General features: G+C 41.1%; 1 protein-coding gene across 6 annotated transcripts in view; it reads right to left on the reverse strand.

Moving 5' to 3' along the window:
- Positions 1-6599: 6599 nt before the first annotated feature.
- FOXN3 (forkhead box N3) overlaps positions 6600-16018 on the reverse strand; it is a 133660-nt gene continuing 124241 nt past the window's right edge. For all 6 annotated transcript variants that reach the window (XM_018082441.3, XM_018082440.3, XM_018082444.3 and 3 more), the window contains one exon: positions 6600-14071. In XM_018082441.3, coding sequence (XP_017937930.1) covers positions 13522-14071 — 550 coding nt within the window. In that variant the 3' untranslated portion in view covers positions 6600-13521. The remainder of the gene's footprint in view (positions 14072-16018) is intronic.

The raw sequence follows: 16018 nt of genomic DNA on the forward strand, positions 1-16018 counted from the left end.
TTTGCCTCTGTGACAGCCAGGGATTGAGACAAGAATCTGCAGTTTGAAAGTTCAAATTGAAAGATAGACAGGCAGTGAGATGTCTCAGATAATGTAGGGAATGGGGTCTTTTCCATGAGTTCATACATCAGTGGCAGACTGAGGAGAGAAAACCCAGCAATCTGGTAAGACTCACTGGAAAGGAGATGCGAACAAAACACCCTGGCCCAGATGAAAAAGTTAGCAGGGCAGGACCCTCAAAGTTTATTATCCTGTCCCTTGGGAACCCCTTTGCATCCCTACTCATGCTGCAGCTGCAGGCTCTGTCCAACTCCCTACACAGATGTGGACTGAACCTTCACCTAGAATTCCAGCCCTTGCTCCCACGAAAAATTTCTGTCTTGGGAACATATCCCTTCCCTTTGGCAGCCCCTTTGCAGCCTGAGTCATGTCAGGGCTCCAGGCTTTTTCTCCCCCCTAACCCTAATATTAACATTAGGAGTGGGCTAGGTTTCATCTGGCAAACCCTGGCCATGCCCTAGTGAGCAAAACTTCTGAGGGGCTAATCCTTCTGGCAGCCCACCCTTTTCTTTGGCAGGCACTTTCAAGCTTCTCATTTTGTGTCAAAATCTATATGTTTAGGTAACATGTCTTCTGTCTAAAATTAAGTATGGTTGTCTTTTTATTTTTATACCCATCAGACAGTTGTCCTCATAGTGAGCTCTCATGTATTTTAGTGGCATTTACAGTCTGCATGAATAAACAACTGGAGGCACTTGAAGGGATGCAAGCTCTGTCTGCCTTTGTCTGCCAAATAATCTTTTCTTCTGTCCCTGAACCCTGAACCAGAAATTATTATAATTCTACTTTGCAAACACAGTCAGGTACAAGTTATTACTTGGCTGTTTCAAGATGAATTTTTTAAAAAAAACCCATATCTCCCAACTTTTGGAAATAATGAATCCTTTTTTTTTTTTTCTGCCACTGGTACTTAACTCTCATACAAGTCATCCAAAGCAAACTTCAGCACTGGGCTGATTGTGGTTCCCTGGCCATGATCAGCCAGCGTGTTCTCAGCAGTGACTTGTCCTACAGAGCAGGGTCCCCATGTGGTCCCTCTGGCTGCCGTGAACACCACTGTCGGTGGAGATGATATTATCCATGCAATGGAGGTGACTGATTTGCTTCCAGTAAGATACATTGTCACAGACTATTAATTTTACTGCAGCCTCATTGGAAAGGAGTGGTAAAGCAGCAGAGCAAGCAAACAGCTCCTGTCTGCATGGGAACACTAAATGCCCAAGCAATTAGGCTTCTAGTTCACCAAATTTCAGCAGTCCCGATTCCACTTTTGTTTACACTCCATTTTACTAAAGCAAACAATGCCTGAGTAAGGTCAGAGATAAGAAAAATGATGAAAGGTCCTTAGTACTTAGAATTTATGTTTGGGACAGCCAGTCTGCCAGCACTTAGGATATGGTTCAGTTGCCCAAAATGAAGCAAAGCAGGATAGTGAGGAGGAAGATAGGAGAATGGAGACGTGACTTTTCAGAAGCAGAGATACATCCTGACGTGGAAACGGGAATTTTTTGATAATTTTCTTCCACACCATTGAAGTCCTCCATCCAGCCCACAGAGGTAATGGTGTTTAGCCTAACTGAGGTTCAGTGTCACCTGGGTGAGGAGGTCACACAGGGCAGCTAGGCCCCAGATGGTGAGGAGCAGACACGGTCCCTGGCACAGAACAGGGATGCTCTGGAGTGGGCCTAATGCTTTAAAAGGTGGTGTGGGAGAAGTTCCTCAGAAAGGTAAGGGCTAATAGAGACAAAGCCACATTGGCTTCCTAAGTCAGATGCTGAGCATTTGCTTCTCACAGGGATTCTCCCCAGTCCTTTCCCTACATACATCTCCTGGATGCTTCAGGTAGCACCAGAAACCTCCCACGCTGTTACCTCTTCCTTTTAAGCACAACAGCAGGAGTTTTCCTTTACTTTCCTTGCAGGCACGTCCCTTTCCTTTGCCTTCTTTTCCCTTCCTCCCTACCCTCCTTGCAAAGCTCAAAATTGGTGACTGAATGCTATTTGCAGCCTTTTAGACAATACTTCCCAAATCCATTTTTTTTGGATGGTGGATCACCCATTAGACCTCACTGCAGCACACCTCCTCCCCACTGCCACGCCAGGAGCAGACAGCAGCGAGTGGCCACCAGGAGCAGGAGTTGGGACTCTCCTCCTGATTGATGATCTGCTTCTTACAGTACTGTAATAGGCAAAGCCAGTTGTATTTGATTACACCCCAGATAGTGTGGCTTCTGTAACTGAAATGGTGAATGAACCAGGTTGGAATAATTAGAATGCCGATAGCTGAATAAAGCTATTTTTAAAATCACTGAACAGCACTGCTCTTTACTATGATTGCAGAGATTATGTAAGAGGATGATTAAAACCAGGTCCCTGCATCACACAGAGTGATCTGTGTTTTAGAGATGAGAAAACAAAGCTGCAAAGGAATGAGAGGAGACTATTATTTTAGAAGAGTCTCTGCCTGCCCTAATTAAGGGCAAACCAGCCATGTCATCAACCTCTTCATTGTCATTCTAACCCATCTTACTTTTTCTATCATATTTTGCCAATAAGCCATTTATTTTTTAAGGCTGGGTTTGTACATATGGAAATGTCAGCTCAGGAGGGATCTGCTGCGTCATCCCACAATACGCAGCCGTGTTACAGGGTGTCCCCAATGCACAGCTTCTGCCTCCTAAGGTGCATCTACCAAGAACATTTTCCTCCTATTTGCTGATGTATTACCATTCATTTAAAAAAGCAGGAGAAGTAAAACGTGAGGGCTACCTTTGTGTATTTTCTAACTGATTGAAAACAGACAGATAAGGAGGAGTTGTATCTCAGCAGTAGGAAGATGCTGCGTTTCAGGACCAAGCTACCAAAAAGGATGCTGTTGTTTTTAGTGACAGTTATTTGGGAAAAGCCTCTAGAAATTGATTGTCATTAAAGACCTGGAGAGAACATTGCTTATGATGATAAGCAGAGATTTTAAAATTTCGTGTTTACAGCCTCCTGCACTCTAATGCTCAGATTGCTATATATACACAATCATTATTTGATTTCTTACACCACAGTGAATAGCAGCTCTGCTGATCAAATATAAAGTGGCAACCAATCCTAATGCAAATAGAAATATAAACAAACCCTGCAGATTTATAGCCAATAAAAATTATGTCAAACAGTGTAAGATGAAAAGCAGAGTGTATGCTTGTTATTCAGTCTGACAGATGTTTGCCGTAGAGTGTTTTCCATGAAGTTACTCACCATTATTAATCATCTGCATTCTATGATGAAGTTTAAAAACTCTTTAATTATCTTATGTGGATTGAATGTGCCCATTCAAAGCACCACACCGTGTTAAAGCTGAGATTTATTCCTTTATAATATTTCTTTAAGAAGCAGATGTCACAGGAACCATTGTTACTTCATTTCCTGGCATAACACAGGATCTGGAGCACACAGAACAAAGCCTTTTGTTGTTATTTACTTATTTCTTTGAAGCAACTTTCCCCAGCCAAGGTGCACTATGCCAATAGAAGAGTCAAATGCCACCTCTTCACAGGGGAGCCTGTAGTACCAGATGCTGTTATGTGAAGACAGGAATTTAACACGGAGGCCATATGAACTTGGCCATTTTGTGTGGATCTACCTATTTTGTGCAAAACACACATTAGGTACCTGCCCTTGTATGCAAGGTGGGTGAGCCTGGGGGCCCACGTTTTTCCCTCAAGTGTCGTGAGCAGGTAAGGTCTGTGTTCCTTGCTCATTTGGGTCCCCAGGGCCTCGCACCTCTGGCCATGCAGCTGCTGAACTTCAGTGAGAATGCAGGGATGTCTGGATGGGGCTGTGCAGTACTTTCACACTCAGTGGGAAGCAGCCTGCCTGGGCTGTTTGGACTTCTGTAGCCAAAGTTTGCAGTGTAAAAACTCATATGCCTCATACGCCGTGTTACACATTTACACAACCACTTCTATTTCTACTTGGTGAGAAGGGGCAGGAGCCCTGCCATCCCACTCTGCCCAGGGACTACTAAATGGAAGATATGCAAGGGGCTGGGAGGACAGAGGCAGCTGCCCCAGGGCAGGTGCCTGTACCAGGAGTGGGTACCTTGGTCACGAGGGTGGGCTGGTGCTCTTCCTCTGCCCCACACAGTCCCCAAGGGCTCTCTCCCAGAGTGCAGCCTCGGCACCTGCCCTGGTGGGTTCCTCATCAGAGGAACCTGAGTGGGCTGAACACCACTGCCACTGCAGCTGAGATGTTGAGGGAACAAGGGGCTGCAGTGACCAGGAGAGACAAGATTTAAGCACAGGGGTGGCAGCATCACCAATGTGGCAGTCAGCCAGGAGCGGTCACAGCCAGTTTCAGCTCACTGAGGGATGAGGTCAACAACAAGAGGAGACCAACCCACTGGGTGGCACCGCTGCAGGCAGTCAGAGGGGCACGGGATGCTCCTCCTCAGATGTGTTTTACAAAGGAACCAGCACATGGAGGGCTGCTGGAGACCCACTTGAGGTCAGAAGGATTCTGTGCACCCCTGAGGAACTGCAGCCTGTGGACCGCCCTGCCAGGGCAGGAATTCCTGGAGTGGCTGCAGGCAATATGTGCTGGAGCAGGGACATTCCTGAAGAAAGAGCAGGAGAAAGAAACCGTACATAAATCACCTCACCTGCCCATGTTGCCCAAGGGCTTGCCAGAGGCATTTTGACAAATTGAGCACAACCCACAGTGCAAATATGGGTGTTGAGCCTGGAGAGGAAGCAGGACAGGTGTTTGGTTGTTTATGTCCTTTCTAAACACCCAAATGAGTGATCAGAAGTCTGTGTTAATTGCAATGAAGTAAAACTCACAACTTGAGACTGTTTTGCCCATAACAGGCAAATGGCACCGCTGCACAAAAGTCTGCAGCACAACTGGCATTCAGTGCATCTCCGACAGCGCCCCTGAGCTGAATGGCTTAAGGCCCTCCCATAATGCCCTACGCTGAGAAGAGCCCACAACCAGCCTCTTGGCAAGCTTGATGCCTTGTATATAAAGGCTAAAACATGTTCTGTGGAGACTGCAGGTCTCCCTGCTCCTCTACACACGTCGCTACAGATACATCCACAGATGGTGCTGCGTGATACTTGCTTAACTGGCGGCAGATGGGAGGGGGGGATCCATTAGAGGGAGATGATTCAGAGCACAGTTAAGTGCTTTTGCCTTCCCACCAGTCTCCTCCTATTTTGTCTCCTTGGCCAAGTCTGTTTTCTCTCTTCCTTGTTCCATTGCAGTGGCAGTGGGTACCAAGGGTAGATTACAAACAGACTTTCCCAGGCAATACACTGAAGTAGTAATTGCCTGGACAGACACTGAGGCTAGGCACTTTTATGCTCTTTCATGCATATCTTGGACATTTGTTTCTTCTGCCCCACTCCCCCCAGGACCTGTTTACATCCATCTTGTCCCTCAGATGCCTACTGTGGTGTGTCCCATACCAACTACTCTGGATGGCATCGAGACAAGTGAGGGGGACACACTTTCAGCTCCAGGTCAGCAGAGTTCCAGCTTCAGCAGCTATACATTCTCCTTACACGGCTGAGAAACCATCCTCCTCTGCTTCAGCAGAGTTTCAAACCAGGTGTGACAAAGTTTCACAGAAGAACTGGGGATTTTTTTCTTCTCAGTCCTTTGGAAAGTTAACGTATAAATACCTAGGGCTGTTAATAGAACACTTTCAAACCACAGAGTTTGGGGAATGATCATTTGTAAGATTTTACTATTCAGTTTAATTTTAATTGGAAAATGCTATGAGGAAACTACAATTTTTTTTATACACCCTATTATTTACTCTCTGAAGAGAATCCTTCTGCGCTGTTTTCTTCAACTCTAGACTTAGGTTGGATTGCTGAATCTACAGAGAGAGGGACCAGTTTTTAGCATCAGTGAACAAAGAGCATTACTATTCCTGCTGCAGCCCAAGGTGACCAGGGAGGCTCCAAGTATCTGAAGATCAGGATACCTCCTAGGTGGTTACAGATTGAGCCAGCTGAGGCAACTAGCTTTGAAGCTCTTGACTCTACAGGATTTCCTCCTGCAAACAATCCATTCATGCCACGAGGTAAAGGAGTAACGTGGCAAAAGAATTATGAGCCCTAGTGCTGCAGAAACCTGAATAAAACCTGTGGAGGGTTGATGCAACAACTACAAAGCAATGTTTTTTGGGATATTCTATACATACACCATTAGACATGTTTTATTACTGGATCTCTTCTGATCGTTGCTAATTAAAAGAAGAGATACAATTCCCAGTGAAATTAGCTTTGTTTCTGGGCTGCAAAACTGATGAGAAATGAAGATCAGGCCCTAAGTTAACACCAATTTTGGTATGTCTAGCCATTTGCATATGACAGCAAATTAACATGAGCTGATATCTACTGCAGTGAAGATACACGTAACATCCCATGAGAGGAAGAACTATTTAATAATGAAGGAATTTGTAAAAAAAAAATTAAAAAATCACTGTTGTTCTTTCTTAATATCTGACATATGTTGAAGCCAATATTCACACAAATACAATTGTTCAATTGATGCAACTCAGTAATTTTTATTGCAACTGGAAGACAATACATCACAGAAACTTTATGGTAGATTTTGGGAAAGTGTTATTTACAATAATAATTGATGAAATAGTTTGTCTTTGGCAATATGATTACACATCAAGAAAATGTAAAATGCAAGTATGCCTCTAAATCAACAATTTCATATTTCCTAAAGATCAGCTGATTGCACTTGCCTTCGGACTGCTCATTTAGGTAAACACAAATACAACTTAACATCACTGTTCATTCCCCATCACAGTTCGTATTTTAATATTGTTGAAATTGGCAGTTTCAGATGCCAAGTACAGGAAAAAAAATTGGCTTATCACTGTACTAAATTAACTTATTGGCCAGTTAAGGTCCTGTGACCCTTAAGCATTGATACTAAATCTCTTGGTCTTTTGATTGCTTTATCATTTTTTCTGTAAAACAAAATATTTCAGAAATTACAGATCAGAGTATAAAAAAATGTACAAGTTCATAATGCTTTTCATACACACACAAATCATTCCCCCCAACATTTTACATCATGGCAGTTTTAAGTAGTGAGTGTGAATGATGCAGGCATGGAACTGGTTATCAGATACAGGTATGACTTTCAATTGCTGTCCCACACATACTCAGAAAATGTACAATGCTCTAGTAACTTAAAAATGTACTCAAGTTCAATGTCATCTGAACAAAAAAGAGAGTCTTGGGATTTCAGGCCAGAGTAAACAAATGAAAAAGATTCCCATTTCTAGATGAACAGCCATTCCAGCAGCCAGCATGTTATTTTGGCATTCGATAAAATCCCTTCTAGCACTGAGGGCCAGCACAAGTTGTCATTTATCCCTTAAACCCTCAGATGATGAGCTCCTGTAACTGCTGGCCTGATCCAAAGCTCAACAAAATCCACTGAAAATAAAAATGTGAAACAAAACCCCCTTCCACTGACTGTGAAAGGATGTTACATCAGGTCAATATTCCCCTCTTTGCAAAAGGAAATGTGATACAGTAGAAAAACCATTTCATAGCTTCAGATAAATATACCTTGTTTCAATGCTAAAACAAAACCCAAACTCCCCAAACCAGGAAAGGCTACTTATTAGAAGAACTTGAAAGTGACCTTTAAATCATTTCTGGCTTTAAATGTATACCAGCAAAATACAGCACCATAGACACATTAGGTTGACACTTTTTTTTTGGTCAGTGAAACTAGTACTTGTTTGCTGAACTGTGGAAGAATTATAAGGTCATGTACATGATCAAAGATAAAGCAACCCAGCTGACAAGTCTCTGCTTAATTCAAGAATAACCAGTACTAAAAAAAAAAAAACAAATGCAAAAATAAAAAACCCTAATAAACCACCATCTATTAATACTTTCTAAATAAAAGGGGATTAACAGATGAATTCACAAATGTATGCAGATTTATACAGAACACTGAATGTTGTGTGTAAATCCTTATAAACTGCATCTCAAAACAGAAACACACAAAATGTATAGTTTGACTTACACATCCCATTTCAAAGGAAAAGAGACATCATTACAACTTGGTAACTGTGCTAATTGCAATACAAACCAAACAGAAATTCAGAGTTTGGCAGGTAACTAAGAAGAGGGTTATCACTTAGGTTATATAGCAAAGTGTTGATGTATATTACATAGAGTAGTATAAATAATAAAAAAGTATTATTTAAATTAGATCACAGTGCTGCATTATGTGCATAACAGTGTTTGATATATTACTGGAGGGCTGTGAAGAACACTACTAAAACTTAACTGGTCAGACGGTCAACACTGATATTCTGTTACAATCAGGAGGATGTATGGTTCAAATGCTCTTTTGGTGGCAAAGTCAAGAAAATGTTTCAAAATATTTCCTACAAAATATGCCAATGAGCTATTCAGGCAGGAGTGATGTGCCCAAAGGAGCTGGGTTTGCATTCTCCATCAAGTGAAGTAAATTGCATTGGAAATGCATTCTCTCAGTTGTTTTATTCTGATCCTGGAGCACAGGAGAGTAATGTTTTCAAGAATGCCTAGCATCAGATTCAAGGAAAAATGGTAATAGTAGTGAAATGGTAAAGGCTTCCAGGAGCACTTGGGTGTCTGTAGCTCCACAGACTGCAAAGGAGATCAGACACCTTCAAGTTCCAGAAAACATCAGACTGTGCACTCTCAGGCACATGGTGTGATTCCTGAGGTGTCCTGCACAGGGCCAGGAGTTGGCCTCAGTCCTGATGGGTCCCTTCCAAATCAGTATATTCTATGATTCCATAACTCTATGATCTATCTACATCTTTAGATGGATTGGGAGCCAAAATCTCAGTGAAAATCAATCACTGCCACCAAGAAACCAGGACAAAGCGTTGTTTTGGTAATTTTATCCTTGGTGCTATTTGGTGTAGAATTTAGGATTTCATTCTCTGCTAAAGTATGTTGATGTAACTCTACCTCACTACAGTGAAGAATGCAGCCTCCAGCTCTTTTCTGTATCTTTTCCAAAGGTAGACAGTAATTCAGCTGAACACTGGAAGTCAATGCATTTCCTTCGGGATTCCCTTCTCCCATTAATGTAAGAGAAGAACAAGAATATGAACCTCAACTGAATTGCCACTGAGAACACAGTCTCAGGACAGTTCTCTAGTCCTACACAGCATACCACCTCACTTCCATGTTCAGCTTTTCAGCTGTGAAACCCTGTGATCTTGGTAGAACTACTGCCAGTTTTGCCAGGAGAAGAACAGAAGCAGACTGCTTTCAGAAACAGCTACAGGGTGATACATTTAAGCTGTTCAAGACCTGTGCCTGAATTTTTAAATGCAAGCAGAATCTGCATCAAAATGCAGTAGGACATCCAACTGCTTGCAGAATGCAAGCACGACCAGCAGATTTCACCTCTGTGCAGGCGCCAGTGAAATCTGCTTATGGCATTAGCTCTGGCCTGCAAGAGCTTCTTGCTGCAAAAGGCATATTCCAAAGGAACCCGCCATGAAGTCCAGCAACCCTTACAATTCATGCCTACGTGAAACTCGCCACTGAATGCTTGCTGACCTCCTGGGATTCCCCCAGACCCCACCTGTCTTGGAGAAATGCTAATTTGGCAATACTGATAGGGTGAGAAGAATGGAAAGTTAGAGATTTGACAACTTCTCACTCCAAAATGGCTTAGTAAGGAAAGCAAACAAGCAAAACCACACTACCTCATATCTGGCAAGTGAGAGAGTTTGTAATACAGTGCAATTACCACTCTGTTTTGACATCATTCAGTCAAGGTAGAGACAACTCTATTGAAAAGCTGACATTGTATTTCCTGGAAAACAAATCAATTTCAGTTCTTACAAGAAAAAGAGAACTTCTCTGATGGAGTAGAACCAGTTCTGAAAAAGTTGCCATTGTCAGCCAGGCACAAAAATGGTTTAAAAGGTGACTCCTAAATATTTTATACAATCCAAATTATGTACTTCTCATCAACAGTCGGAGTAAGCGTCAATAAGGACAAGTTGTTTTTAAACACCAGAAATAATCCGCTGATGGCATTAGCCCTCAGCCAAACTGCTGGTTCCTGAACATAAATTTGTAAACTCCTACCAAAGCACATGTCCTTAGCAGATCAGACTAGGAGAAACAAATTTGACATGAAAATAGATGCTTGCCAACATTTTAGGTTTACCAGCAAATATATAGAGGAATTGTTGAAGTCTTAGATAAGTTTTATATATATATATATCTATATATATCTGTATAAAGATAACTTGCCTAATTAGATATTTATGCAAAATGACTGTTTTCTAAGATGAGTAATACTAGTGGTAATTATATATTTAGCCACCAAGAGTCCACATTAATGAATAGTACTTGTTGTTCAGCAGATACTGATCTCATTTGCACTGACACACTGCAATCAGAGAAGTTGCCCTGGAATTAGTGTTGTGGACAGAATCTGGCCACTGACACACAAACACATTGCTTCCCCTGGAGGACAGAGATAGCTGAGCCATGGTTTAAGTGTATCTTCTGCTACTAGATTTAACTTTTCAGTGCTGCTTTTTGATAAATATTAAACTACTCCTGAGATGGTACAACTATGCATTAATGAGCAAAGGTGGTGGCAAAGTGATACTGTAGTATTTTCTATCCAAATTACTCTCCCCAAAGTCTGTAAAAGATGAAGACCAAGTTTTCTTGCACGGGGTCGTGTGGACTTTGGCTGTAGCAAGCATGGATCTGGAAAGAAGCTGATCATCCAGGTCCAAACAGACAAGTGAAAACTATGGCTCATTCATCTCTGTGCTACCTGGCCAAGGGACTGGCCCTTTCTGTTTGCCCCATTATTATCTTGAGGGCTGCAGGCAGTCAAGAAAACTTAGTATCTATGTACTCCTGACTTAACTAATGCAAGGAATTAACCCTGCATGCATCAGCCCCAGCAAACTGAGAGGAATATAGGTTGTTTTTTGCACTATCTGTGGCTCTCTCCTTCTTTATTTCCATAGCCGGCAGTTGTGCTGAGCTACGCAGCTGTCAGGCAGCTTCTGGATCCCAGGACACGCTGGCTGAGATGGGAACAGAGGCACCCTTTTGCTGTGCTGCTGCCAGCGTGGCCCTGTTCTTTACTGACAAAATGCTTGTGGAGCACAGGACCAGGTCCAGACCAGCCCTTCGGTCCTTCCACTTCCTAACTGAACACATCACAGGCATCTCCAAATGCAACTTTTAGCTCACTGCACGGAGTGGGAAGTCAAAGCCTTCTCTAACTCACTCTTCATAAACTAGATCCATCTTGGTGAAACTGCTGCCTGAAACAGTTGTTAGGGATAAATCTAAACCTATACTCTTTAAGAACCGACCATTCTGTTCTACTAAGTGGTTGGTTCTTGGGATTTTCTTTTGCCTCTAGGATATTCTAAGTGTTGAATTTTTCATGCCAAATGCAAGAATCCAGGTGAGAGAGACTGTTTTATTTATTTCACAGCTTCTCTCTGCTGTAGTGATCTCCAATCTCACAGTCATCATTACCAGGAGAGTAGCACTGTACCTGAATCACACTCTCTGTAACACTGGTTTTTCTCCGGACACCTCCGTAAGGCTCTTAATTAACTTCATTTTTTCATGGCAAATTAGCAAAGCTATTTTCTTGTCTACTTATTCCTGAATCAAATCAGAGAGTCTTCCTCAATTAACCTCCCATTATTCTCTTGATTCTGTCATACACACTCACTACTAAATTTGCCCTCAGATTATTGCGTCATGTTACACATGTACAGACGAAGAAAGGACACATTTTTACTTTTTTTTTTTCTTTTTTTAAACAGAAGTAGGGAGAGGGGGGCTGAATGTGCAGACAAGGCAGTATAATTCAACCATCCAAGCCCTACCAGAGCATGAAGATTTTATTTTTTAATATTGCAGAGTAAGTTCCCCAACAGTCAGTGTTTGTCCCTGAAGAAGGTTAAACCTTAAACACCTGCTTCAAAAAAACCCCAACAACAACAAAAAAGAACCAAAACAAAAACAAAACAAAAACAAAACAAAAATAAAACCCCAAAAAACCAAACTCTAAGCCTAAGGGCTTAAAAATTAGAGGCATAGCCTTTTTCTCTATTTTCTATATTTATATGAAAATAATTCATGCTTCATGCTAAATACATTATTTACCTTACAAGAACTTTGTCATCTTTGAATAAAAAAAATTGTTTGCTTTTTGTTTTCCCCCCTCCCTAAGGAATCCATGCAATGTGGATCAAATTTTTTCTGCTGGCTACGCTGGTTCAATCTGGAAATTTGTTGTCATTTTTGCACAGATGAATCCTGACTGACGGCCACTGCACACTCATTTCTGAGGGCAGTGTAGGAGCTCTTTTGTTAAACTTCTGAATTTTACTGTTCACCAATATGCTTTCCTTTTATTTTTAAATACAGAATACTACTAATGGCAGGTTTGGTACCTTTGTTTCCCCAGTTAGATCAAGGATGTGATCCACAGAAAAAGATTCTGATGTACATTGTATCTACTGTAATTTCTTAGACTTGATTGCTTTTCACTCAGGCAGTTTAGAAGACATAGCTTGTTTTTCCCTATTACTATGATTTTTTGCACGCAGTGCCAATCTTCAGGCTTATGGCTTTTTGAACATTCTTTCAATTTAATATAGAAGACAGAATTCAATGGTTAAGGATGCTACTAACAGTGACCCCCCTCCCATTTCTTGTTATTTCACTGAAATCCATTGCATACATAGTTCAAATTTCCTCAAACTTATAGTTATCAGTCTTCACATTATGGGCCACATGGGATACACGAAGCACTGAAAGTGCATTACAGCTTGCACAGTTGCCACCAGTGGCTGTCCAAAGACTTGTATGGCACAATGTATCCAAGTGCCACTAGATGGTTCTTGGTGGAGAAGTACATGCCTCCTCTTTCCCACAAATCTCTTTATTCACATTCACTTCTAACCCAATTGTAAGGCCATTAAAAAAATTCTTAAGGGCCAGGCCTGAATGAATACTAAATTATGCACAGCTCTTCTACTATAAGAGGGATTTCCAAGTACCCAATTTTACTCCCATCACATTAATGTTGATGTCACTGCGTATTCAACCACGCATTTTTGACAAGCTGGAGAAAGCAATGGCGATTTTGGCTTTTTTTTTGTTAACTTTTTGTCTTCAGGTAATGAAAAGCTTTTCGTAAATTAGCTGAGTGTCAGTATGAGTTCTATGGCTTCAATCTCCTTTAAAAATAAAAATTCTTAAGGGTTCAAAAAATAAAAAGAAAAAAGAAAGAAACAAAACAAAAACAAATAGAAGAAAAACAAAAAAGGAAAAAATTGCTGATATTGCCACAAATCATTAGAATTCACCTGACGTGCTGAAACAAAACTTTGTAAGTTCAAACAAATCATTGATTTGTTCTAATTTTTTGTGGTTTCCTTTTGCTCTTTCTGCCCCTTTGCCGTCCGATTCGTGATGTTGTTCAAACAGGATCGAATTCCTGCTAAATGCAGGAGTGATCCTGCTGCTTCTTTCATCTCCTCATCGTCACTCTCAGGGGGCTTTTCTGTACGTCTCTTTTTAAGAGGCAGTGTGTCACTTGGTACTTTTTTCGCCTTCATTAAATGTTGCCTTTTCTTGTGCTGGGATGCATACCCACTGTCAGCTAAAGAATCCTTGGTCTCCTTCCGACTTTGCTTTTTGTCCTCCTCTTCTGTTTCACTATGGCTCTCGTGGCTCTGGAAGCTAACTTCACTTCCTTCACTGCTGTCTTGGCTACCTTTAGTTGCAAATTCATACTGGTCATCAGCGGAGGAAGAGGAAACGGAGTCACTAGCAGGTGATGTGCTCCTGTGGTTGGAAGATTTGGCACTGCTGTAGTTGTGATCCTCCTTTGGGTCACCGCTAACAACTGGAGAGCCGCAGGACTGTTCGCTTTCTGTCCGCATCCGGCAGTTTGTTATTCCGTTCCTGTAAAAACAAATCGAAGCAGTCTTAGAAGCCACAAAGATGTGATCCTGCTTCAAAGCAGAGGATGATAAAGCCAACTGAGGGTACTGACAGGTAAACTGAAATTATCATCTGCAATTATGAGTTTTAAAGTAATGTCCATGCAAGGTGGTTTCAAAGCCTAATTGCTCGTGGATTGGACTTGACATATAAAACAAGCCAAAAGAAGGAAAACAGCACAAGAGGCAGGAGCAAGTAAGGGATGGTTACAAATAAATGATATCTAAACAGTCCTGATTTACATTTTGACTAATAGCTTACACTTCCAGAAATTAAAAAGAAAAACCCCCAACATAATTTTATCTCCTGGATAAATAAACTCTGGTGAGTTGCATAAATATGCCCTCCTCTTTTTCATATAAAATGTGGGGAAGAGACACTAGCTTTCCGCAGTAATTCTTTGCCACTTCTGAAAGACACTTTCCAGCTCCAGCACTCCAAGTGCAGGAGATATTTCACCTGGAAATAGCACAGCTTCCATTTAGGACTCTTTCCAACAAAAGGAGCAACTAAGTATAAAACCCAGGTCCAGTCACATTTCTGATTCTGATCAGTTAATGAATAATCTTAAAAGCAATACAATTTTAAGCCACTAGCTGCCAAGAAAATATTACAATGTGCTCAAAAACAAGCAGTAGAAAAAATAAATTAATCTGGATTTGCTCTAAAAGTTGTCATGTCCTCCTTTGGTTTTATGGTACCCTGTGCTGTGGGAACTACTGCAACATGATACATTTAAAAACTAACAGTGTTCCTTTCTGGACTGAAAAGTATTAGAGCATCAGTGTGGCAACACTGATGTTACAGTATGGAATACAATGCCTGCAACTCTATTAAAGAAGGGACAGACCCTTAATTCTTAATCCTTAATTCCTGTGGAAAAAAGGAGAGTGGGATGCTCATCACTGAGTAAAGCCATCACCATTGCTACCTGCCAGTTCACCAGCCTTGAATCTCTCTATCAGTTAAAAAAAAAAAAACAACAAAAAAGCAAGGCTGTTTAAACTATCACTTGATAAACTGATTTAAAATCTCATCTTACCACCTTTGTGCTACCACTAGAGTGCTTTTGCACGCTCATGGCAGCGTTGGATTAATACCTTTTCTTAAATGCATGCACTGAACGTAGGTATTTAAGAGGAATGGCACAGGGGCATGTCCAGAGTATTACTGCTCTTCTTAAAAAAATGGTTTCAAGGAATGGACCTCACGTATGTTTTTTTTAATAGAATAAGCAGCAGAGTATTATCCATTTTTGAAAGGTAAGGTTGAAAGGTGGGAAATATATAAGTGATATCTAATTCCACAGCTCCTATTCATCTTGTCTGTGGACCTCACTGAGATAAGAAACCTGCTTGCTTTTAAGAACCAGTGGCAGGACAATGCTAGAAGGTAGCAAATTCATCGGTCATTCCAAATGTTCTTATTTACATTATTTTTCAAAGAAATGTTTAGAATAGAAGGCCCAGTTATTAGCAAAGAAAGCCTCCTGTCAACCTCTTTTGCTCAGCAAAATTACCTTGCCCTACATTTCTTAGTAGATGCATGATCCATAAATTCTACATAGAATCCAAAGGGACTTCAATTATTAATAACTAAATGCAATGTCATTCATGATTGTGTAGCAAGCCAGCTGCATTTACTCTGTGATGGCTTGCCACTGCAGGGGATGTCATTAGAGGTTGCCAAATGCTTAAAAGAAGAAATCATCCATACTAAACTAGTTTTAAGGTGAATTTATAACCAACTCCTTAAGATCAGCCATTACAAGGAAGCATGTGATGCATTTTAAGTGACAGATTCTTCATTTTTAGGGTAAATTTACATTTAAAGATGTTAAAAATTATCATAAATTAGCATAAAATTAAAGTTACTTGATTTTACTAGGCAGCTAGAAGTCAGAGCAAT

This window comes from Manacus vitellinus, unplaced genomic scaffold (assembly GCF_001715985.3).
Source record: "Manacus vitellinus isolate BGI_N305 unplaced genomic scaffold, ASM171598v3 scaffold_6_pilon, whole genome shotgun sequence".
In the NCBI taxonomy this organism is placed as follows: Eukaryota; Metazoa; Chordata; class Aves; order Passeriformes; family Pipridae; genus Manacus; species Manacus vitellinus.